The sequence below is a fragment of the Rhinolophus sinicus genome, chromosome 17, assembly GCF_057876585.1.
Source record: "Rhinolophus sinicus isolate RSI-liver-muscle chromosome 17, RSI-T2T, whole genome shotgun sequence".
Lineage (NCBI taxonomy): Eukaryota > Metazoa > Chordata > Mammalia > Chiroptera > Rhinolophidae > Rhinolophus > Rhinolophus sinicus.
This window is the reverse complement of record NC_142517.1, coordinates 174,773,880-174,800,919: the sequence shown is the minus strand read 5'-3', so window position 1 is coordinate 174,800,919 and position 27,040 is coordinate 174,773,880. Positions and strand designations below refer to the sequence as shown.

General features: G+C 37.0%; 1 protein-coding gene across 3 annotated transcripts in view; it reads left to right on the top strand.

Moving 5' to 3' along the window:
- HIBCH (3-hydroxyisobutyryl-CoA hydrolase) overlaps positions 1 to 27,040 on the top strand; it is a 75,707-nt gene that overhangs the window by 36,210 nt on the left and 12,457 nt on the right. For all 3 annotated transcript variants that reach the window (XM_088793802.1, XM_019740711.3, XM_074339398.2), the window contains 5 exons: positions 5,533 to 5,611; positions 12,638 to 12,783; positions 14,777 to 14,863; positions 18,996 to 19,054; positions 19,753 to 19,834. In XM_088793802.1, the coding sequence (XP_088649928.1) occupies positions 5,533 to 5,611; positions 12,638 to 12,783; positions 14,777 to 14,863; positions 18,996 to 19,054; positions 19,753 to 19,834 (453 nt within the window). The remainder of the gene's footprint in view (positions 1 to 5,532; positions 5,612 to 12,637; positions 12,784 to 14,776; positions 14,864 to 18,995; positions 19,055 to 19,752; positions 19,835 to 27,040) is intronic.

Sequence of the window (27,040 nt, the reverse complement as noted above, 5' to 3'; positions counted from 1 at the left end):
TAATAAACTTGATCCAATTAACATGTACTCAGTAGCAGCAGATTTCATGTTCATTCACTCATGGAATGGTTACCAAAATTGGCCATAGAATTAGTCTTAACATATTTCAAAGGATTAATCTTACTATGTCCTCTGCCCCAATGGAATTTCAGCTGGCAATCAATAATAGAGAGATAAGTAGAACATCCTGAATGTTTGGAACACATGCTTATGTTATGCCTTGAGGGTAGGAAGGATTATTTAGATAGTACACTAAATGTACTATAGACAAAAATAAATTAGACTGCATTAAAATTAAGAACTTCTGTCCAAGAAGACATCATTAAGACATCATTAAGAGAATGGAAAGGCAAGCAACAGACTAACTAAAGGTATTTGAAATACATATATCTAACAAATGAATCATATTCAGAATATATAAAGAATTTCTACGATAAGAACCACTAATGGAAAAAGGAGCAATAGATTAGATATTTCACAAAGAGGATATCCAAATAACCAATAAACATGAAAAAGCACTCAACTGTATTAATCATCAAGGAAATGCAAATTGAAACCACAATAAAATACTAATATATTAGAATGGCTAAAATATGAAAGACAATTTCAAGTATTGGTGAGGATGTGGAATACCAAACTTATATATTACTGGTGGAGTAGAAATTGGTACTGCTGCTTTGGAAAATTGTTTGATATTATCTTTTAAAAGTGATTGAATTAATACCCTTTGACCCAGCAGTTTTACTCCCTGGTATATTACCCAACCAAAATGTATGTACTTATGTGCCAAAAAATATACATAAGAATGGTCTTTGAATGAATGGTCATTGAATTAGTATCTATAATAGCCCCAAACTGGAAAAACTTAACTAGTCATTTACAGTAGAAAGGATTAATAAATTGTTGTTTATTCATACAAAGGAATGCTATACAATGAAAAAAGTTACTGCTATTCACAATGTGAATGAATCTCATAAACATAATGGTGACTGAAAGAAGTCAGATAAATAATATATACTCTATGATTCTGTTTATATCTAGATCAAAACCAGAAAAACTTATTTTGTTAGCAGTCAGATAGTAGTTAATGGAAGGGTGGACGGAGTAGTGTGACTGACAAAGTGTATAAAGGTATTTCTTAATAATTTTCACCTGGGTTTTGGTTACATGGGTATGTTCATTTTGGTATAATTCACTGACTTGTGTACTTATTGTTACTATTTGTGTACTTTTGAATGTATATTATATGCCAATTAAGAACATTTTAAATACAAAAAAAGCCAGTGTGACTGACCGGAGTGAAAGTGAGTTAATTGGGAAATGGTAGACCGTAAGATCAAGGAGATAGAAAGGGACCAACCAGATCATGTATCAGCTATAATGAGGAGTTTTGGTAATATCTTAGTGTGATGAGAAGTCACTGGAGAATTTTGGGCAGGAGCAGGACATGAACTGTTTACGTTAATAAGCTTACACAGCTGCTGTGTAGAGGATGGATTGTGGCAAGAACAGAACCCAAAGAGAGTAACCCAGGCAAGAGATGATAGTGGCTTTAACTAGGGTTGTAATGGTGGAAATGGTGAAAAGAGGCCCTATCCAGGATATAATTTGAAGTTAGAGCTGTCAAGACAGATTCATAGATTAGATTGTGAGATCAGAAAGAAAGAGATGCTGCTGAGATTTTTGGCCTGAGCAGCTGGGTGAATGGTGGTGCTATTTACTGAAATGGAAAAGACTGAGGGAGTGGCATGCTTAAGGAGAAATCAAGAGATTTCCTTGTGATGTGTGAAGTTTGAGATATATATTAGACATTCAAGTGGAGATGTTGAATTATAGACAGCTAGGTATAAAGTCGGGAGAAATCAGAGATGGGGCAATAACTTGAATTATAGTGTTGTGGATAATCCTGAAACTCTTGGGGCTCTTGGAAGAGATCACCTAGGGAATGAATGTAGAAAGAACAGAGTGCAGATGAAGTGGGCAGGTATTGGGGCAGATCAACATTTTGATTTCAGGGAGAAAAGAAAAAGCAATGAATGAGATAGAAGGAAAACCAAGAGAGTATGGTATCTCAAAGCCAAGTGGAGTGTTTCCTGAAGTGGGAGTGAGCAACCCCGTCAAATGCTATAGACATATCCAATTAAATGAAAAATGAGATTTGACTATTGGTTTTCATGGGATGCAGAGAAAGTATTTAGGAGAGTTAGGAATTGGAACACTGTCTTCCATTTGGGGAATGAATCTCTATAACCATTAGTTAGTACAATAAAACTTGAAGACTTTGAAGCCTTTGTAGTGTAGCAAAGGAGTACCAGCTAAGCTTACTGGTTAAATAGAATGTAACAGTAGATTTCAGAAGTTTCAAGGGGAACTTCTGAGTAACCATAAAGGGTTCTTTTATATTAGATACAAAAATTAGATATAAATCTGCCCTTTCAACATGGACCAGCTTTTATATTCTTGGTCAGGTGGCTTGAATTTTCCCAGCCTTCATCTTAATTGAAAGGCTTTTTAAATTGGCTCTTAATGGTACTTGTGTCAGTGATCTCGTATTCTGAAAGCTTTTCATTAGTAACTTCTTACTAATAACATCTTGTCTTTGATTTCATTCATTTTATCAGCCATGATTGAAACAAAATGTATAGAATTGTAACAGCTATATATGATGTCAGTGGGATAGTAGACTGGGGCAAGGGGCTTATCACTTTGTGAGGGGTGTAAATGTCTAACTAGTACATTGTTTTGTACACCTGAAACTGATAAAAGTAAATAAATGAAATAAAAATAGACACTCCTAAAACAAAGAAGAAACAGAATGTAATACAAAATAAAAGTGCAACACAAAAGTAAATATAAAATAACTGAATCCATGAATACAGGATCTATGTTTTCTACATGAAAGAATGTGGGGCTTATAAATTTCTTTCTCCATTGAGTTCATGAGGTAGAGAGGGTCCTCTGTAGAGAAGATGAGCTGTTTGGTGGCTCGTTTGCAAAGGAGTGAGGGTACCAGAAGGTAACATGGGAATGGCTAGTCAGGGAGAGCAGTGTTAGAAATGAAAACACAGAGCGGTACTGAGATGAACATATGCTACAGGTCAAAGGACTAAAGTGGCTTCTGTTGCATGATACTGCAACATGACAGAACATAGGTCTGGCTGTAATTAAAAACATGAAGAGATTTTTTAATTGAAAAGAGCAGAGACTCACTCAAACAGATGCAGAAAAGAGAATGGGGCAGTTATTAAACAAATGCAGGGGTCAAATGGAAATCCAGAGATGAAAACCTCAGCATAGCCTGTCTTAAAATTGGACTGCAAGTGTGGACTTAAGGCAAATTTAAGCAGTCTGTTTCTTTTTGTCTCCAGCCGTCTCTGCTGCTCTTTGTGTGTTTGCTGTGTTCTCTGTTATACAGGCTGTATGTAGCCTTCTCTCTTTTTTGGTTGTTACCTCATATAATTGCAGCTATCACTTAGCTGTCATATCTTCTTCAGCTCAAATTTCAAATGACCTTGAAGTTTCTTTGGCTATCATCACCTCACAGCTGCCCACTGTGTCATCGTTTTCTGCCTGAGAGTGAGAATATTGTTTCATGTACTTTTCTTCCCCCTTTGCTCCCTGGTCCTGAGAATTCTGGTGAGCCTCGAGTGCCACTGTGTCTCTGGGGAGAGAGAGGAACTAGGCTTGGGGGCTGTAATATATAAATATTACTAGTGGATATAGTCATGTGCTGCTTTCGGAATTCAGAGTTAATTAAAAGAGGTCGGGGGCAATAACCAAAGGAGTGTGGCTGAGGCAGGTCAGTCAGAGAGGCGTGGAGATCTTACCTGCTGTGCAGCCCACACAGAGGCAGCTCTTCTGAGCCCTAGAACTCAAAAAAACATAGTCTGAAAACTGCAAATGCAGTCCAACTCTCTCTTGAAGTTCTTAGCAAGACATTCCTGAACACCAGTAGCTTTCCGTGACAATCTGATCAATAAAAGTGGAGAGTAGAGTGTGAGGCAAGGTCTCTTAAAATAATACAAAAAGACTATTAATAAAACTAGTAATGTTTTATTTTTATTAAAATTTGTAAGATTTCATATAATCTTGAAGTATATGTAATCTAATTTGGGTTAATAGAACCTGTAACATGATGATATTTGCCTTTACAGAGAGTATCAAACATTGTGGATTTAACTTGTAAATGTTGACAGCAAAGAATATAGGTAGTGACTAAATGAATATTATTCATTTCCTTGGTCTTTTAAAATTTAAGCTTGGCATACAGTACATAAAATTTTAAGAAATTGCATGTACTTTTGAGTATTTTCTTAAAAGGTTTAAAAATGTCAAGAACTTTTAAATGGCTGAACTGAATGTGAAAACACGAAAGGCTTGAGGAAATTTAATGAAAAATTAGAATAATCAGATAGAAATGAGGCTCTTTCCATTTAGCTCACACTAATAGAACTTTGAATAAATGTCTGACATTGTTTCAGATGTTTTACATGTCTTAACTCATTTAACTTTGTGATGTCAAAAGTAGAGTACACTGATGAGAACGGATTAAGAAAGAGAACTAAAACAATCTGATAGAAGCTCTGAATAATGTGAAAAGAACATAACATAGGAACTGTGTGTTCAGTGTGAGCCCTGACGTAACTTGGATACTTTGTCATCACATGTATACCTTGTATTTATTTTCTGCAAATATGTCTGTTTATTCAGGTATGTTTATTCCAAGATGACTGCCCTTTTCTGAACAAGTCAGAAATCCTTTCAGCCTATCTTTTTATTTTCTAAAATTTGTGTTTAGTAACCAATTTTTAAGAGTTATACGATTAGCCTTATTAATGTTGTATCTAAGAAAAATGACGTTGCTAATTTTATTTGATGAAATATATGAATAAGTAAAATGTGTTAATGTTCTGTTTAAAGCTATTAAAATTTGCTAGAATACCATGTTCCCTGAAAATTAAGACCTATCCAGACAATCAGTTCTAATATGTCTTTTGGAGCAAAAAGTAATATGAGACCCGGTCTTATATTATAGTCTAATGCATCTTATAGGTCTAATGCATCTTATATTATATAAGACCGGGTCTTATATTATAGTAAAATAAGACCAGGTCTTATATTACTTTTTGTTCCAAAAGATGCATTAGAGCTGATTGTTCGGCTAGGTCTTACTTTCAGGGAAACACGGTAGCTTCTTGGTTGTGCTTTTTAATGACTGGTTCTGGGAAGAGTCAGTATTCTATAATGCTGCATCTATTTTGAAATGAGAGGAACTGGGGAAGAGGATATGAAGCATAGCATAAAATACTAGATGAAAAACATCTTAGCTAAAACAAATCTATTCCAGATATCAGGATTACCCATATATCTTTTGCCCATCTGAAATTGTGTGGTTTAGGTTTTCTCTCCAATCTATCTCCTGAAAGAAATTTTTGTGGAATATAATTTACTTGGTTTATAATGTTTGTGAGTGTATAATTTGTTCTTATTTATTACAGTATGTTAAAACATTTTTTTGCCTCATTTCCCTAGGGAGTTGGTCTCTCAGTTCATGGGCAATTTCGAGTGGCCACAGAGAAGTCTCTTTTTGCAATGCCGGAAACTGCAATAGGTAAAAAAAAATCAAAATTTTTCATAATTACTTTTAGAAGCATCTTCTTTTGATACATGTCAGATTACACTATTGTTGAAGGAACTGATGGAATCTTGTGTGAGATATAGAAATGAAAGAATTAAAAAAAATTAGAATATGAAGATACCTAAAAATTTATATTAGCTCAGTAAGTATATCTGAAAACATAACAGCAAGAATATTTAACTGGAAACACTAATACACTGCAGTTAATTTTAGATAAAAGATTATTAGGGGGAAATAGCCTTACATTCAGATGTATGATCCATTTGGAATTATTTTTTGCTTATGCTGTGAGGTATGGATCAGAGGTACAAATCTAGGTTTATTATATTGCATATGGGGATATAATTGTTCCCACGCCATTTTTTGAAAAAGCTATTGTTTCTCCACTGATTGGTTACCTTTGCACCTTCATCTGAATATATTTGTCTTGGTGCCAACACCACACTGTCTTAAGTGTTGTTGCTTAATAGTAAGTCTTGAAATCAGGTAGTGATAATCCTCCAGTTTTGTTTGGTATAGCCAAAAAAACTTGGGGAAAAAAGGTGCTTTGTATTTCTACACGAATTTTAGAGTGTTTGTCAATTGAAACAAAAAAGCCTGCTAGGATTTTGATTTGGATTGTCTAGAATCTATCAATTTAGGGAGAATTGACATCTTACAATAGAGTTTTCAGACCTGTGAGCCGACTGTATCTCTCCATTTATTTAGGTCTTGTTAATTTCTTTAAGCTAAGTTTTATAGTTTTCAGTGTATTGGTCTTACACATCCTTTTTCAGATTTATCCTTAAGTATTTCATATTGTTTGATGCTATTGTAAATGATATTTTTAAAAAATTCAATTCTGATAGTTATCAATATGGATTTCCTAAATTGTCATTTGCAAATAACGTCAGTTTTACTTTTTCCTTTCCACTCTGTATTTTCTTTTTCTGGTCTTATTACATTGGGTAGAATCTCTAATACAAAGTGGAATAGAAGTGTTGAGAGTGGACATTCTTACCTTATTCTTGATCCTAGGGGAAAATTTTCAGTTCTTCACCAATTAAGTATGATGTTAGATGTAGGCTTTCATAGGTGCCCTTTATCAGGATGGGGAAATTTCCTTCTGTTTCTAGATTGCTGAGGGTTTTATTTGGAATGGATTTTGAGTTTTGTTATTTTTTTTTCCTTCATCTAATGAGATGGCCACTGGTTTTTCTTTTATAGCTTGTTAATGGTGAATTACTTGATCGGTTTTCCAACATTAAATTAATCCCGCATTGCTAGGATAAATCTCACTCTGGTATGATGTGTTATACTTTTTATATGTTGTTGGGCTTGATATGCTAAAGTTTTATTTGGAATTTTTGCATCTGTTTTCATGAAGGATAATCATCTGCGGTTTTCTTACAATGTCCTTGCTTCGTTTTGGTATCAGGGTAATGCTGGCTTCATTTTCTGGAAGAGTTTGTGTAAAATTGGTATCATTTTCATCTGTGTTTGGTAGAATTCACCAGTGAAGCCATTTAGGCTTGGAGTTGTCTTTGTGGGAAGGTTTTTAAGTGCAAATTCAAAGTCTTTAACAGATGTAGGTCTAGTCAAGTTGTGTATTTCTTCTTGCACGAGCTTTGGTAGTTTGGGTCTTTCAAGGAATTTGTCCAATTTATTAGCATGAAGTTGTTCATAATATTCCCTTATCTTTTTTGTATCTGTAATGATATCTGGCCCTTTCATTTTTTATATTAATACAAATTAAAAATTGTCTTCTCTCTTTTTTCTGCTCAGTCTAATTAGAAGCTTACTAATTTTATTGATTTTAAAAACATCAGCTTTTTTTGGTTTCATTTGTTTTCTATTTTATTTCTGCTCCAGTCTTTATTACTTCCTTTCTTTTGCTTATTTATGTTTTATCACTTCTTTTTCTAGTTTCCTAAGGTGAAAGCTGAGGTGAGTGATTTCAGACCTGGGTATAGAATTCTATTTTAATTTTTAAATTTCAGGATTTTAAAGATGTTTCTACACGGTCTTCTTGTTTATGTTGTTTCCTATGAGAAATCTGCTCTCATCCTTATCTTTGTTCCTCTCTAAGTGTCTTTTTATTTTCTCTGGCTGCTCTTAAGATTTTCTATGGGCTATGTGATTGTGGTGTGCCTTAGTGTAGTTTTCATGTTTCTAATGCTTGTGTTTATTAAGCTACTTAGGTTTATAGTTTTTGTTAACTTTGGAAAATTTGACCTTGTTTCTTCAAATATTTTTCTATCCTTTTTTTCCAGAAGCTCTATTTAAACTTAGGCTCACTCATGCATTTTTCATTAAATTTTTTTTTTCTTTTAGTTTCTATTCTTTAAGTTTACTAATCTTTTCTTTTGCAAAGTCTGATCTGTCCTTAATTTCATTCAGATATTTTTCAGTTTATACATTTATCTTAGTTTTCATGTATTCAAGTATCATTTAGGTCTTTTTTTAAAAAAAATGTATGCATCTTCTGTGTTTCTATTTAACTTTCTGAACATACAGGACATGTTTAATATAAGTGTTAAGTCTTTGTTTGCTAATTCTTATGTTTGCGTCAGTTCTGGGTCACTTTTGATTGTTTTATCAACTCATGGCTAGTTTTTTCCTACTTTTTTAGAATGCCTGGTAATTTTTTATTGGATTGTAGACATTGTAAACTTTACCTTGTTGGGTACTGGATATTTTTGTATTTTTATAAATATTCTTGAGCTTGCTTCTGGGTTGAATTTAAGTCACTTTGAAACAGTTTGATCCTTTCAAGTCTTTTAAGACTTTTTTAAAATGCAGAATTAGAGGAGTGCTCAGGCTAGTGCTAATTATTTCCCACTATTGAAGCAAAGACCCCTCTTTGTATTCCACTCAGTATCTGTGAATCATGAGGTTTTTGGTCTGACTGGTGGGAACAGGCACTATTCCCAGCTTTGTGGATTCCCAGTACTGTTCTTTGTAATCCTTTCTTATGGTTCTTGTCCTAGACTCAGATCGTTTCCTCATGCATATGTATTGCTCAGTACCAAGCCGAATACTTAACAGGAGACCCTCTGCAGATCTCCAGAGTTTTCTTTCTGTGCAGCTGTCTCATCTCTAGTGTTCTGTTCTGGAAGTTATAGCTGCCTCAGTCTCCTTAAACGCTTAACATCATCTCCTCAAATCAAGGACTGTGCTGGGCCTGGAAATTATCTCAGGGCATTAAGCTAGAGTTCTTGTAGGGTTCACCTCACTTGTTTTCAGATATTCAGAGATCACTTTCCTTTATTGTCTGATGGTCCAGTGTATTAAAAACCATTATTTCATATACTGCATTTGGTTTTATATTTGTTTCAGGTAGAAGGGTAAATTTGGTCCCTGTTATTCCATCTTGTCCAAAGAGTTAGTCTTGAATGGGTTCTTTAGATTAGATAATTAAAGGGATTCTCCAAAGAAATGCCCTTTACAATGAGATTTGAATGCACCAGGAGGAGCCAGCAGAATGCTGTGGCAGTAAGAAAAGTTAGTATAGACTCTAAAGTAAGAACGAACTTCATCTATGCAAGGAACCAAGTAGAGGCAACTGTCTGAATCAAGGGCAGGAGCGATACACGGTGTTCAAAGAGGTACACAGGGACCTCTTGTGATGAGTTTGGATTTAAACCTAAACATCATGGGAAACTGGGGGAGTTTAAAGCAGGGAGTGGCATGATCTGGTTTACATTTTAATACCATTATTCTGGCTGCTGTGAGGATAATAGTAAGGGTGCGAAGTAGTAGGAGGGAGACTGGTCAAGAGGTTATTACAGTCATGTGTTGCTTAACAACAGGGATACAGTCTAAGAAATGCGTCGTTAGGTGATTTCATCATTGTGTGAACATCACAGACTGTACTTAAACTACATGTTACAGCCCACTACACACATAGGCTGTGTGGTATAGCCTAGTGCTTTCAGGCTACAAGCCAGTACATCATGTTACTGGACTGAATACTGTAGGCAGTTGTAATACAGTGGTACTTGTGTATCTAAACATATTTAAACATAGAAATGGTACAGTAAAAATATGGTATAAAAGATAAAGTTTCTGTGTGCCTGCACACATGTGCATTTGGGGAGGGGGTGGGAGAGGGCCATAGAGGGAGGTGGTGTCAGGAGGGGGGAAGGGAGAAAGGGAAGGAAGAAAAGGGAGAGAAAGGGAGAGCTGAGATTGAAAGAGATCCAGATAGATTAAAGCTTGAGAGGAGAAATAATAAATGGGAGGGAGGGGGAGGACACTAAGAGGAAAAAGAGATAAAGAGAAACAAAGGGAAAGGGAGGGAGTGAGAGTGTGTGTGTGTGTGTGTAGGGGTGGGAAGGGGCGAGCGGGTAGGTTGAGGGGCCCCCTGGGTTCCCTTCCTCCTCAGCTCCCCTGGCTCCCTCTTGGCCCCAGACAAGGGCAGGGGCAGGGCAGATGGACAGTACGCTGAGCCTCCTTGTGTTTAAACTTCGCAGAGCTAGCAGTTAATGCAGCATCTTATGTAGCTGGGTCCAGCCTTTTCTTTGAACGTCGCAGACTTCTTGCTTATAGTCCATTCTAATCTGATGGGACCGTCGTCATATATGTGGCTGTTCATGGAAACTCATGCGGCGCATGACTGTGCGCTAATCTAGAGCTGTGCTGTCTAGTACAGTAGCCACTAACCACATAACAGCTATTTAAAATAAATTCAAATAAATGTAGTTCCTTAGCTGACCAGCCATATTTCAAGTGTTTAATAGCCACTTATGGCGAGCAGACAGCATAGATTATAGAAGATTTTCATCATCACAGAAAATTATTTTGGATAGCACAGGCCTAGAGAGGGAGGATTTTGGCTTGGAGCAGTGGGGAGGTGTAGAGTTGGAATAGAGTAGATAGGTTTGAAAAATATTTTGGAGTTGACTGGCTTGCTGATGTGACGAATCAGGAATAACTCCAAGGTGTTTATCTGTTGCTGCTGAATGGATGAGGCCAATTAGGGAAGGAGTGGTGTAGCTGGAGGGATGGGAATCAAGAGCTGTGTTTTTGCCATGTTGTATCTGAGATCCTTATTGTCCATGTGGTTATATCTACAAAGCAGATCTAAGAGTTTGGTATTGAAGGGAAATGGCATAACCACATATACAGATTTGGGAGTGTTTGGTCTGCTAGGGCTGCCACAACAAAATACCACAGACTGGGTGGCTTACACAGCATTTATGTCTCACAGCTCTGGAGGCTGGAAGTGCAAGATCAAGGTGCTGGCAGGTTTGGTTTCACCTGAGGCCTCTCTCCTTCGCTTAGAGACAGGTGCTTTCTTGCTGTGTCCTTGCATGCCCTTTCTTCTGTGTGTGTGCCCCTGGTGTCTCTTCTTTTTATAACGACACTGTCATACTGGATTAGGCCCCCACCCTTATAACCTCATTAACTTATTTACCACTTTAAAGGCTCTGGCTCCAAATTGTCACATTGGGGGTTAGGGCTTCCACTTAAGAATTAGGGGTGGGGACACAGGTCAGTCCGTAACAGGGACGAATCTGCATATAGATGTTATCTAAAGTCATAAGAGCAAAGACAATGCGTGTGTAAGGAGGAGGGGATTGTCTGAGATCTAGCCTAGGCACTGAGTAGCATGTATAGTCAAGCAAAGGAACGTGAGCCAGCAACGGGGACTGGAAGAAGACACTTGGGGCCAAAAGAATGTGGTGCCCTGGAACAGATGAAAATGTTCCAGGATTGAGGGCGTTTTCATCGGGCCAAGTGCTGCTGAGGCTCTGGGGCAGGTAGGAATGTAGAAGGTGGGGGACTGAAGGGAGAAGACCAGAGTGGCAGGGGTTCAGCGAGTGAATAGTAAGAGATATAATTGAGAAAGTGGTGCGGGGCCTTGAAGTCTTTGATAAAAGTGTTGGTTTTAATCTAAGAGAAATAGAGAGTTATGGACGAGTTTTCAGCAATAGAATGCAAGACTGATCAAGATATGTGTTGCTAGAAAGATCACCCTGGCTATTGTGTGGAGAACCGTTTGGAGAAGAAATCAACTGTCGGACATAGTCTCTGATGGGGGATTAAGAGAGTTGTACAGAGAAGAAGGTGTGGAGGCTGAATGGTTGTATCCTTTATTGGGGTACGTGATACTGGAAGGAGATGATGGGAGTTGGGAAAGGTCATGAATTCAACTTTAGACCTATTTTGTTTGAGGTGCTAAGAGATGCTTCTGTTTACATTAGCACAGTGCTGATTCTTTCAAGTCTAGGAACTTTTTGTCAAGTAGAACTGGAAAGAATTTAAATGCTTGTGTTTTTATCTCAACGTCATTAAATGAAGCCATCTTAGAATAGATATATGGATTATCAAACTAGAGGGTCACAATTGTTTAAGGAGCTCTTAAACACCAAAAAGTAGTGTACTGGCAGGTATTTGCATATATGCTATTTTCAGTTGTTACGACTGGAGAGAATAAAGGAATTCAAAAAATACTAATGCTTAAGAAAAAAATAAAATGCAAGTGGTTTTATTAAGTATAAACTTGTTCATTTGATAGGACTAATGGTTATTGCATCACTTTAAATATCTTAACTATTAGGTAATTGACTATTTGGAAAATAAATGGTAATAATGAAATGTCACATTAATGTAATAGCCTTAGATTATGCATATTTTTTCCTATGATTATCATATGGAAATAATATTTTTTCAATTTTTTACCAGTTTTGGAGATTCTTTGAAAGTAATTTGTGGTGAGAAAATTTAGGTAGTATATATTGAGTACTTCTTATATACACAACATTGTGCCATCAAATACTTTATTGACTTCTGTAGAAATGAGACATGAAAATTTTGAAAAATACCCAAATTCAGTGAGCACACTTTATAGCAAGTCTTTTATGATATTGATTGCATTGCATAATACTTAGTGTAATACCTTTTCATATGGATTCAAATTCCAGAGAGAAATGACAATCTAATCTAAAGTAAAGAAAGTTATAGTCATCTCTTTGATGTGAATCATTCTTACGTTTTTTTGTTATTTAATTACAGGACTATTCCCTGATGTGGGTGGAGGTTATTTCTTGCCAAGACTTCAAGGGAAACTTGGTTACTTCCTTGCATTAACAGGATTCAGGCTGAAAGGAAGAGATGTGTACACAGCAGGAATTGCTACACACTTTGTAGATTCCGAAAAGGTAATTACTTGGATGATTTCATTTTGTGTTGTTGGAGTACCTCACATTATACGGGAGGCAGTATGAGTGGTTAAGATCACAGGCTTTGGTAGATATGGGTCTGACTCCTGGATCTATTGCTTAAAGCTCTGTAACCTTAGGGAAAGTTCTTAAGCTCTCCAATCTTCAGTTTCCTCGTAAACAAAATGAGGATAATCATATCAATTCAAGGCTGTTTTGCCTGGCACCTTCAGTGAATGTTTTTTAATGAATAATTACATTCTGTTAAAAAAAAAAAATGCTTTAAGAAAGTCCAATATATAAAATTCTAAAGTTATATATGAAAAGATAGGCTTTTATTTTATGAAAACATTTTGAAAGTTTTTCTTGGTTTTGTTTCCCTGGTGCATTTAAAAGTTACATTTGTAAAATATGGTTTTAAAAATTTTCCTAAAGGATATCTGTTTCAAGTGACAATGTTTCTTTGTCTTTTTTAAAACCAGGGTTGCAGTGTTCTTAGCACAGGATAGGAACGTGGCAAAGAGTATGCGAATAGCCAGCCTGGCTTTAAATCCCAGTGTGTGTTGGGTCTTTTTCATCTCCAAAATGGGGACGGCAGTTTTACTACAGTAGTTGAAACTACCTGTGTTAAATGTAACAGAAAACCCAGTTAAAGGTGATTCTGCCTCAGAATTCCCTGCAAGAGATTTTGGGATTTATTCTGCTTCAGCTGGCTTAGCTCACTCTGATTGGACTGGTTTATAGCACCCCTGAACCATGTGGGTGGATGGGTGGGTAGAATATACCCACTAGCTTAGCCTAGCTAATGCGTTCCATCCCTGAACTGTGGGGTTAAGTCAGCTTCCCAGGAAACACATGGGTCTCCAAATGAATACCTGATCTTGAGGGACAGTTGTTTTGGGACAGGGGAAGGAATGTTATAAAAATGTATGCAGTATACAAAGTTGAAGGTTGTCCCCTGTACACTGTTTGAGCGTTTTCCATCACATTGTTTGAAGTTTTAGATCTTTCCCATGTTATGGCATACTCAGTCACATTGAGTTAGGTGGCTGTCTCATCCTTCCCTTGAGCTGTCACAGGAAACAAACATGGGCACTCCATTATATACTCTGGCTGGGGGACACTCTTGATTATAGTAGTATTTAGCTAAGGATGCTCAGAGAGGAAGCTGATCCACACCCTCCTCCCTTCTTTGCTAGCTTGCCAGTCATAATATCTGCAGTGCGTAGATCACCATTCACAGGGCCTATCGCGGGTGACAGGAGTGAGTAGTACACATTGGGGATGGGGCTAGACAGAGGTGAATACAAAGATAAATAGTCAGTTCATCTGACAGAGTAAAGTATGATAAGTGTAGAAACAGAATACAGAGCAAGTACTCAGTGGATTGAAAGGAAGAAGAGCTTACTTATAAGAAAGTTTTCTCACAAAATTGCAGTTTAGCTGGGTTTTAAGACGAGTATTGTCAGGAAAAGGCATTCTGGAGAGAGGAGACATTTAATAAGAAAGCCCATGGGCAGAAAAGCATTAGCTATGTTTTGCAAACAGTAACAAGTACTATTTGGCTGAGCATAGGATGGATACATGAGGAGTATAAACGGAGAGTTAGTGTCTCTGTTACAGAGCTCTGCATTATAGTAGCCATTAGTCACATGTAGCAATTTTGGTTAAAATTATTTAAAATAAAATTTGTTATTCAGATCTTTGGTTGTAGTACCATATTTCAAGTGTTCAATAGCCAGACGGAAACAGAGATGGATGTCTCTAATTCTCTTTAGTTTCTCTCACCTTTATCCAAGCCTTGCAAGGCAACATTTGCTATGTGGGGATGTGTGTGCACAACTTCAGTGAAAATTTCCTTCACTGATTCAACTGAAGAGAGAGCATCATAATTTTAAGACAAGGATTTAAAAGAGAATAGAAGATTTCTAAAAAATCGTTGTGTTTCTGTGTGGTCTCAAATCTGTTTTCCTTTTTTTTTTTTAACCTTTAGTTGAGCATGCTAGAAACAGATTTGCTAGCACTGAAGTCTCCTTCAAAAGAAAATATTGCAGCTGTCTTAGACACTTACCACACGAAGGTAACCTTTTTAATATTCTAACCTCAGATTTTAATTCATGGGGAAAGGGGAGTGACAGAAAAATTAGCAGTTGGTGAACATTAGAGTTGGTAGGGTAAATAAATGTATTGGATTTTATTTACTTCAGAGCTCCATGGGAGAAGCTGTGCTTCACAATTGTTAGGATGGTCATTTGAGAAGATGACGTCTTTACTGTGCAACTGCACTGCTTGTCTTCTCCTTGCTGCTGAATTTCGGTGCATAACCTGTGATTGGCCCTTGAAGGGGATTTTTACAAGGCATTGTGACGTTTCTATAATGGAAGTTCACTGTTGACACTGTTTGTGAAGATGTTAAAGTGAAACTCTGATACGTAACTAAATATAATGAAGTACATTGCAGCATTTACTTTTAACTCCTTAGTTATGTTGTCTAACTTAAATTTCTCATAAGAGCAAGAATCCATAAAAATGCTATATGACTTCCAGTTAAACATGACGGATTGAATACATGCTCCCTCCTAAGACACCACTAAAACTGCAGCAAGGAATAAAAATGGCACGAATCCACAAAGACAGAACAGAAGGGGAGACAGCACAGGCATGAGATGTCAGTATTTGGGACCTTGAAAGCAGAAGGATGGAAGGCAGCTACTGTAGACCTGAGGACACTGAAACCTTCCCCTTTGGGGAAGCCAATAAGCAGCAGTTGTTACTGTAGACCCCATTGTAAGGTACCAGGTCCCTCTAAAGATGGGCGTGTGGACTAGGGCAGGAAAACAGGAAGATCTCTGCAAATTTTTATAAGGAGCAGTTAGGCCTCCAAAAGTCCGATAGGAGCAGCTACCCGCTCATACCCTGGCAGGAGAAGAGACTTACTTCTTAAAAAGACCAAGTCATACAGGCCTAGCTGATGAGGGCAGGGGTAGGCAAAACGTACTAAATGGGAAGAGGCAGAATGTACTAAATGGGAAGGCCTCTAGCCTCTTTCCCTAGTTGGCTTCCAGAACCGTTACATACTGTCTTAGTCACTTTGGGCAGCTATAACAAAAACACCATACACTGGGTGACTTAAACAGCAGAAACTTATTTCTCACAGTTCTAGAGGCTGGGAAGTTCAAGATCAAGGTGCCAACCAATTAGGCTCCCAGTAAGGACCGTCTTCGTGGTTTGCAGAGGGAAGCCCCCTTGCTGTATCCTCACACAGCAGAGAGGGAGAAAGTGAGCTTTCTTGGATCTCTTCTTAGAAGGGCCCTGTCCCATCATGAGGGTCTACCTCCTGACCTACTTACCTCCTGAAGTCCCCACCTCCAAATACCATCACTCTGGGGATTAGGGCTTCAGCGTGAATTTGGGGGGATCACAAACATTCCGTCCATACCATCATCCCACTCCCACGCAATACATTGGGAGAAACAGAACCTGTAGACACTGACATTAGAGGACCCTCTAATGAAACATGCAGAGCCTTGCCTGGTCATCTTCTGCTGCATCAGACAATTGACAGTTCTATAACTGCAATTGACATTACATACAAAGCTTCCTAATTTTATTGCTTCCCACAGAAGAACAGGGATTGCCAGGCATTAAAAAAAAAAAAAAGACTGATTGGTCAAAGCGAACAAAAAAGGTACTTGAAGGAAGCAGACAATTCAGGGAGAAGAAGGAAACTTCAAAAAGAAACAAACCTATAATTATTATCTTCAGATAAGAGGAAAATATTTCATTTATGAAATAACAAATGTTATGAAGATAAGTAGTCAAAGAATAAAAAGAGATTTAAAATATGATAACAACCCAAACAGATTAGATTAAAATTGATGGTTGAGGAAAACTCTTAAGAGGACAAAAAGGATACTAAGATGATAAACGGAGAGAAAAGAAAATGAGAGGCATTATTCCAGGAGGTCGAATATATAATTATTAGGAATTTATAATAGAGAATATAGAGGGGATGAAATTCTTAGCGAAATGGTGTAAAAAATTACCCAGAACTGAAGGACAGATTGGTGGGGCCCCTGAATACTCAATGAGACAAATATGAATATAGAGCATGTGAGAATTTCGTCAGACTTGGTCAAAGTATTTGGCAGTCTATCGTGTTGTCAAGTTGAGTAAATGTGGGATGCATTATAGTGTGTGTGGGGGGGTGGGGGTGGGGGTGTTGAAGGGCCTTATACCAAAGAGTTCTGTTAAGTGTATATAGGTATTAGTCTGTAGGTAAAGTCGTCTTAGCCTTGTCTTACTCGGTATTTTTCTCAGTGATTGGATGAGAATGATGACAGCATTTTGATCAAATTGATTTCAAACTAAGAAAATAAATGAGGTAAAAGACTATGGATGAAAAAAAATACCCTTTGAGTTTAGAGTGATCTGTTTAATAGCAACAGTGTGAAATTTAATAGATGGAGAAAACACACTCTGTGTTTTTCTTTACTCTCATAGTAGTGCCACATTCACAACATTTCTGATACCAGCTGTGTGGGCGGTTCTACCCATCAAGGAATGCTCTGTGACACCAGCACCCATCCTCTAATTCATTTCCGTGCTAACACTATTTACCTGGAGTTGGCGTCAGACCCCACAACTTGAGGGCCCAGTCCCACACGACTGACCACACACTTCAGCTGTACTTCTGACTGACTAGCTATAAATCTGGGTTTCCACGACCCCCTCCTTGGTTTCAGTAATTTACAAGAATGGCTCACAAAACTCAGGGAAGCACATAACATTTATGGGTTTATTGTAACAGGTATAATAAAGGATATAAATGAAGAATGAGGTTCAGAAGGGTCTCAAGTGCAGGAGCTTCTGTCCACATGAAGTTGGGGTGCACCATGCTCCCCGAATGTGGATGTGTTCACCAACATGAAAGCTCTCCAAGCCCATCCTTTTTGGGGTTTTTATGGAGGCTTCATTACATAGGCATGATTGATTAAGTCACTGGCCATTGGTGATTGAACTCTCATCATCAGCCCCCTCACTAGGTGAAGAGAGGGAGGTAGGGAGTTGTGTGGTGACCGCGGGGGAGGGGACTGAAAGTTCCAACTCTAATCACTTGGTTGTTCCCCTGGCAGCCTGTCCCCATCCTGTGGGGCTTTCCAAAAGTTACCTCATTAACATAAACAACCTGTGTGGTTGAAATGGACTTGTTATGAATAAAACAAGATGCCCACTTCACCTTTGTTTCAGGAACTGAGCACAAAAGACCAAATATAACAAAAGGTACTCTGCTTGGGCTATTCCAAGGGTTTTGGCAGCTGTGTGTCAGGAACGGAAGACCGAAAGTACATTTCCTATTTTTAAATCATAGTATCACAATACAGATAAGTAAAAATCTTGGGTTTCCGTCCAAAATACCAAATTCATAAATACAGAAGGGGAGAAATGTAGCTAGAATGGCACCAGGTAAAGTTTTAACTGCTTGGTGTAAATCAGCAGCCTAATAGGACTAACTAACCCAGAGGTAGTCTTATTAGTAAAAGCATTGTGTCCAAAACAAACAAGGCTGTGTGGGGTCCTGTGGTACTTTGTATGATTCAGCCACACCTGCAGCTAAGGTACTTACGTGTTCTGCACTTTGAGAATGACCTTGATAAACTGGAACAGTGCATGAGAAAGACCTGGATTGTGAGGGGCACAAAACCACACTGTGGGAGAGAAGATTAAGGTGGAAGAGGGATTGACTAGAGCTAGAAACACGAGAGGGCTTACTTTTGGTTCAGAATTAAAAGAAAAAATTCTAATTATAGTTGTTCAAGCACTCGTGAGTTTCTTCCTGAGGAACTGTTTTTCACCCTGGAGGTCAATGCTGCAGGAATATTGAGGGTGTGGTAGGAATTTCTGTATCACATGGGAATGTGGGCAGGATGACTTCTCAAGTCCCTTGCAGTTTTTAAAGTTACTGACACACTTTAAGGATAATGTATCGTAAGGACATTTTTGCCTTTGGCACCGTTAAGAGCTAGTCTGGAATAATACATGCTGTCTGAATTTTGAACACACTGTGGTAGTTATTTATGAGACTTGGATGTAATTGGACTGAAAGTAATAATCTGTCACAAAGTGTATCATTAAGTATGATAAAATTGTTAAAGATTTTTAAAAGGTTTGACTTTCTTCATGTTAATTTAAGTATTTTTCTTTTCAAACAGTCCAAGATTGATCAAAACAAGCCTTTTATACTTGAGGAACACTTGGACAAAATAAACAGGTATTTAAAGAGAGGTCTCAATTAAATCTGTTCCTTTGGAAAGACTGTATTAAATTGAATTTGCTCATGTTGTAATTACGTTGTGTTTGATAATGCACTGAATTCTGAGATCAGTTAGCATAGTGCTTTTATGTTCATTTACCTTTGAAAATAGCTTCTTGCCCATTCTTTAAGGGGGAAATAAGTCTATTATATTTAAGTAATCTGTCATTTTACTGCAAAACATTTTTTTGTGTTTTAAATGGGGAAGAGAGGCTAGAAAAGAACAATTGAATTAATTTATCTTTGTAAAGTCATCTCTGATGGTCTGATCAAGCCAATCAGCAAATGGTTCTATGCAGTGATTTGAGAGATTGACAACCTAGCTTAAGGGAGACAAGAAGAAAACTATTGGAAAATAAGATAACTATCCCTGCATTTTTAGAAGCATCAGTTTTTCACAGTTAAGATACCATTTATTTATATATAATAGATGCAACAAAGCAAAAGAGAAAACTTAGGCTTTATTTTTCATGAGTGAGAGTGGACTGCAGACACTGTTCCAGAGAAGCAATGTTTTATTTCATCGTCCTGTAAAACAGGTTGGAAACTTTTTCATTAGTGAGATGGGGTTTGGAGGAAGCCTGTGTTTAGGTTCATTGCTGTCTCAGAAAGAAGAAATCACACATTGGTGAAATCATGGGTTTCCTTTCTTACAGCTGGTTCTCGGCCAACTCTGTGGAACAGATTATTGAAATTTTACAGCAGGATGGTTCCTCGTTTGCCCTGGAGCAATTGAAGGTAATACGTGGATCACTTCTGCCCTGAGCATGGTGAATTCTTACGACAGGGAAGCCTCTCTTCAGGGTGCTAGATCTCTGTGAGGGGGGCATAGCCCACGGATTTTTCGTTTGTTTGTTTTTCTGAACCCAGTTGAGCTTCAGAATGCAGTTCCGCAAAATCATTACCTAAACTCAAGTGCCGCATCTACCTGCTGGGTGTTGAAGGAAATACTAAGCTGTTTTAGGTCCTTTGACTGTGACAGAGAAGGACTTCAGTAAGCATGCTTCATCTCCAGTCGTCCTCAGTGTCCTGTGGTAGAAGCGTTTAGGTACATTTTTATTCAAAGGGTTGAGTCACTGGAGAATAGTCACATTGTAATATATTGCAATTGTACCATTAATCTGTAAGTTCTGTTTAATATACAACAGATCAATACATGGTCTTTCTAAGCAGTAGGTTAATAAAAAAGGGATCCTTTTTAAACTAACAAGAGGTTCCAGCTACAGCCATAGCTGAGTTGTAAGCCATGTTTCTTAGTGTTAGGTACGCTTTGATCTTTCTACAATATGACTCAACTGGTAACAGCAAGAGAAAAGTAATTTTTGTATAAATGAGTGAACATTGGGTACGGATATTCTTAGAACTGTCATATGATTATAAAACTGAGTTTTCAGATTTCTAGACAAAGGAAAGAAAATAAAGTTTCCTTGTACTTAAAATATGTTTTAGCTTGTCTTTATCTGTGTGGGTATAATTATAGCATTTCAATTGTCATGAAACTTGACAAGTTAGGTCTTATCTGTGAAGATGAAAACATTTCCCCACTCTTACTGTATACGGGGAAATCCCACGGTAATTTGTCTCTTGGGATCTTGGTATTGGACTTGTATTAACTTTCAAGGATAGGCATAAATTATAGTAGGTAGAACAGCTATATATTTCTCTAATTCACAAAAGTAAATTATTACTATTAACAACTTTTAGGAATGTTTGCATAAATGCAAATAATTATTTTATATTTCAAGGATTCTGACTTTAAGTTGGTTCTCTTATTTCCAGAACAATATAGAAACTAGTATTCCTGTTTTTTATTTTTATTTTTTTCCAGTAGTACGGCCCAATTAAGTATGCATTTAGCAATTTCATTTGAAAATAGTTATGCAACACATTACCGCATAGCCTATATGATGTCACTTTAAAGCAGTACAGATTACAACTAACCATATTATTTTAAAACCACTGGCCTACTCCAAAACAGAACAGGACTCAGATGGTCTTTCTGTTTTCCTTCCATTCCTCTGGCAACATGAGTGTTCTGCATTCAGAAAAGGGTAGTCGGTAAGGCACTGATCCCAGCGAGGATCACTATAAACACTCATTGAAAGGACAGATTTTCATTTTTACTCAGTTGACCTATAACTCTGGTGAATGAATGTGGCTCCAAAATATTAGTATCTGCTGGGAGTAATATGATGTGGGAATCAAAAAATTCTCACGGAGGCTTTCCTGACAGAGCTTAGATATAGGGCTTCTTTTAATGATGTCATTCAGAAACAAACACCAAAAACCATGAAGGAGAATATAGTTTTCAGTACTCTGGTGAAAGGTTTGCAGATCAAATGTCTGAAAAAATTTTAAAGAAGATTCTAATACTTGTTTCAGTAATTCTCTAGGATTGCGCCTAACAGCTGGGGACTCTTCAAGGATTCCTGTCTTCTTTCTGCAGGTCCCAAGGATTTAGTCTTTATGTTCCAAGTTGCAACCATCTATCTACTCTATGTCTTAGGGGTTTCTCTCTCTCCAAGATTGTCTGTGGGGAAGGACATAATCTTTTCAACATATTTGTTAATCAGTAAATAAAAACATAGGGTTCTTTATCCTTTCTTTAGATTTTCAAAGTTTTACTGTTAATCACTATAGGATATCATGGGGTTAAAAAATAAATGAGGAAATCGTAAATTCTTTATAATCAATGGCATTTTCATAGTATTTTAGTTTATGGCTTCTCATGTTTTTCTTAGATTTTCTTCCACAGTTCCAATATGCCTTTTTTATTTTAATGCTTAAGGTTGGAATTCATCTAATCTCCTTGTAATCCCTCTTTTGGTGTAGGCTGTTCATGGTGCCAAACAAACCCATGTAAGCTAACAACCCAGGTATTTAAATGCCCTGGTGGTAGCTTAACCTTAGGGAAACCTTACCCAAAGACACCAGGTGTGGTGTCTCTCATGTTTTTGTGTGTGTTTTTAATTGTGGTAAAATACCTATCACATGAAATTTATCACCTTAACCATTTTTAAGCGTACAGTTCAGAATTAAGTATATTCACACTGTTGTGCAGCCAATCTCCAGAACATTTTCATCTTGCAAAATTGAAATTTTATACCCATTAAACAACAACTCTCCATTTCCCCCTCTCCCGTGGCTGGCAACCACCATTCTGTTGCTATGAATTGGACGACTCTGGATATCTTGCATAAGTGGAATCCAGCATTTGTCCTGTTATGACTGGTTTATTTCACTTAGCATACTGTTTCGAGGTTCATTCATGCTGTAGCGTGTACCAGAATTTCATTCTTTTTTAAGGCTAATATTCCATTGTATGGGTAGACCAATTTTGTTTGTCCATTCATAGACGGGCATTTTGGTTGCCTCTACCTTTTGGCTCTTGTGAATAATGCTGCTATGAACATGGGTGTACAGATACCTTGTCAAGACCCTGCTTTTAATTCTTTTGTATATATACCCAGAAGTAGAATTGCTGCATCATATGTTAATACTATTTTTTAATTTTTTGAGTAACTTCCATACTGTTTTTTGTAGCAGCCACACCATTTTCACATTCTCACCAACAACAGCACAAAGGTTCCAATTTTTCCACTTCCTCACCAATACTTGTTATTTTCTGTGTTTTTCCTGGTCACCATCCTAATGGCTGTGAGGTGATAACTCCCTGTGTCTTTCGTTTGCATTTTCTAATGATTAGTGATATTGAACATCTTTTCATATACTTGTTGGCCACTTGTATCTTCTTTGGAGAAATGTCTATTCAAGTCCTTGGCTCATTTTTTAAATTGGGTTTTGTTTTTTTGTTATTGAGTTGTAAGAAGTCCTTTCCTGTTTTAATCTCCCTTTTCTGGTAATGAGACTAGCACGTTTGCCAAAGTAAAGAAGGTTCTTCAGGGCCAGTGAGAGAAGTATTTCTTTTGCAGAATTACAATGATATCAATAATCAAAGGAATATGAATAGAGGAGATTGAGACTACTCCCTGCCCTCCATTGACTAGAGTAAATAAAGGCTGCTCTAAATTGATGCCCAAAGTAATTCAATGGAGAAAGTTAGTCTTTTCAGCAAATGGTTCTGGAACAATTCGATATGCATCAATATGCAAGAAAAAGTACTTGAAACTAATCTTGCATCTGCAGGGTAGGAAAAAATTCTCCTCTACCTTTTTTAGGGTCTCTGGCTGGGCCTGAGAATTAAACTGACATAAGGCAGATTAACAGGAGAAAAGCATACAATTTTATTAAAATTTTACATGTACTTGGGAGCCTGCATAAGAGAATGGAGACCTGCAGAAATGATCACAGCAGGAAGCTTTTATACCTTTTCGACAAACAATAAATTTGTGAACAATTGACAAGACAGAAGGGTTTGGGCCAGGGGTAGTAAATGGTGAAGAAATAACTGGGAAGATAAGGGTTAATTTAACAGGGTATTTTTGTGCAGATTTCTTGGCCCCAAATTTCCTGTCTCCGGTGATAAGAATGTCTTCCTTTCTCCTGCTATAGAGAGGGTACTTTTCAGATGGCAGTTTTATCTCCTGCTTTCAGGAAGAAAGGGTCAGAGTGGCCTTTTTTTTTTATTTTTTTATTTTTTCCAGTGACGTAGTCCAAAAACTTGGGAGCGATTTTCACTCTTTTCACATTCACATGAAATCCATCAGAAAACTCAGCCGAATCTACCTTCATGATACAGTCACAATATTTAAAAATTATGATTACCATGAATGGTAGATCAGTTTAAAAAACCAGAACATTATAAAGAGAAAATGAAAAGCCAAATAGTTACCCACCTAAATATTTAATTTATACAATACCAAATATACAAACTCCATATTAAGCTCATTTGTTATTAAACATCCAAATTCATAAGTGGTTAACTTTTTTCTTTTTTTTTAAATGTATGTGTGGTGTTTTTTTTCTCCCCCCCTTTTCTGCTATTGATCTATGGAACAACATGGATGAATCTCGGAAGCGTAATGAATCTGAGAAGCAAGGGAAAGAAGGCAAGGCACACACAAAGGACTACTTACTGTATGATTTTATTTTTGAAAAGCCAAAACTATAGGAACAGAAAACAGATCAGTTGCCCAGGGGTATTGTTGAGGGAAGGAGAATTCTGCTCTGTATCTTGATTGTGGGGGTAGTTGCACAACTGTATACAGTTATCAAAACTTGTAGAACTATGCACTTAAAAAGTGAATTTTATCATATGTAAATTACACCTTAGTAAAGCTAATCATTAAAAAATAAATGGCATATCAAATTATTTGATAAAACAGTCTGAACTCATAGAAGTGTGCATAATATTGGCTGCAGGGGCCGTGATTTGATGACAGTGTTGATGGATACATTGTGCCTTTGTGGAAAGAGTACAATAAACCTCAAGGGAAAGTGCATCAGTTTATGGAGACAGGAAGCGACACCGGTTTTCCAGTCCACTGATGGATGCTAGTGAACCTTAAGCATTATAATGAGCATTTAGGATATCGTGAAATAGCCCTACTTGCAGCTTTAGATATTATCTTTGCATTTTATTTAAATTGTTAATGCTTTTAAGAAATTACCGGAAAAGTCTTAAGATTGCAAAAAGCAATCTTAGATTGGCTCTAAGCCTTTTACTGTAGATAAGAAAAAAAAAAAATACTAGGGCCCATTTCTTTAAAGTGCTATGTGTTCTTTATATTATATATAATATGACCTTTCAGAATGGTGAAAATATTTTTAAAAATATTTCTGTGAAACTGCAGTTTTCAGTGAAATAGACTGACTTGTTCTAGTTTACATATTTTGTACTTCTGTTGGTTTATTGTCAATCTGAATGCTTCTGGAAAAGATTTGCAGGTATAAGTCCATGCTATATAAGGTGATTATGTAGAAAAATATCCACAATTTATGGCAAAACAGAACTCTTAACTAAGATTGATTTAAACTAGTTAAAAAATCAGACCTATTTAACAGACAGGATAATAAAAGTGGCTTATACTTCTTGGTTTTAAAATAACAGATGCGATTGATTATTGTTTATTAAATTATACCTTCTACTTAATTTCATTTAACTCCAATGACAAATGCTGAGAGATATTTCCCATTTAAGCTTTAAAACAACACAAAACAGCTCTAGATCTTTAGTGGCACTGGTGTAAAACACCATCAAAATGGCGGGGTTATTTCGTAATGATCTGTGCACCCCGTTCGTTTGTCCCTATCTCATCGCGTGTCTTTTTCTCTCTATGGCTTCTGTCTTTTTGCCTTATTGAGTGCTGTCTTTGGCAGACCCAGACTCTCCTGAGAATCTTGCTCACTCCTATATTTCCATACACCTATCACAGAGCATTACACATGGTAGGTGTGATAAAGGAATGAACAGGTAAGGTGCTTTGCCTCCACTGAGGTAAAAAATGAGAATCTAGAACCTGTTCTCAGCGGTCACAATCCAGTGGAATAAGCACATTAACATTTATAATAGTATGGTAAATGATGGTAAAATAGAGACTTGTACAAATTATTGTGGGTGATGGGGAAATCTGAAAGTGATTCCAGAAAGTGATGGAGGGAATCGGAAAGGTTTCACTGAGGAGACGTCTGAGCAGAGATTAAAAGGTGGAAATGAGTTGCTACGTGCCAAAGGGTATTCAAGAAGGAACAAAATAAATACTCACACAACAAATGTTTGTAGAATGCAGAGCCAGGAACAAGGAGGAAAGTATCAGAAATGTGGCCAAAAAGATGAGTGGAGCCATGTCGTGAGAGGCGCTAAAGAGCTTGAATTTATTGAGTTTGTTTCTGATTGTGTATTTGCAGTACAGGAAAACAAATCACAAATGTGTAGCTCAAAAATTTTCACAACGTAAATATAACCAACACCCAGAATAAATTATCAAGCACTCCAGATGTCCCGCTCAGGACCCCTCCCAGTCACTACCTCTCCCCAACGGTAACCATTACTCTGACTTATAACACCACAGATTTTGTTTGTTTTTGAGTTTTATATAAATGAAATCTATAGTTTTATGTCTGTCTGTCTTCTTTTGCTCAACATTACATTTGCAAGGTTCACCAGTGTTGTATATAGTCGTAGTTTGTTCATTTTCTTTGCTATATATATTCCATTGAGTGGTGTATCACATTCATTCATTTCTTCTGTTGATACACTGAGTTTATTTGCAGGTGTTTACTGTTACAGACGGTGCTGCTATAAACATTTTTGTCATTGTCTTTTGGATATGCATTCCTGTATACACCCAGGAGTAGTACTGCAAAGGCATCACATATGTTGTTAAAAGATAAGCCGAGGCATATTAAAAATTTTAATAGTTTATTTATGCAAAAATTGATTCAAATCAGGCAGCACTAAACTGGAAGGGATTAGAAAAGCTCCACCATGAGAAGCTGGAGAAAGGCTTTCATAGAGAAGGGTTGGAAGCAAAGCAAGAAGTTATTTGATCGGTTATAGCTTAAACAGTTGGATAATTTGGCGAAGTCTAGTTGGCTGTTCATGATGGATTGTCCTTAGGTTTTGACTTCTTAACCATGAAGCATTACAGGCTTAGGTTTTGGTTTGCTTGTAGGCTACTATAAAGCGTTAAGGTCACCACAGTCTAATGGCCTTCTTGTTTAATTTAACGATATGTATATTCATCTTAGTAGTTATTGTCCAATATGTAGTTATTTCCAATATGTTTGTACCAGTTTACATTCTCATACTAAGTTGCTCCGTGTTCAAACCAACACTTGTTATTGTTTGCGGTTTTTGTTTTACTCATTCTGGTGTATATAAAATAGCATTGTATTGTGATTTTAACCTGTATTTCCATGATGGCTATGACGGTAAGCACCAGTTCATATATTTGTCGGCCATGTGGGTATTCTTTCTTATGAAGTACCTGTTAAATGTTTTTTACTATTACTGTTAATTTGTAGGAATTATTTATATATTCT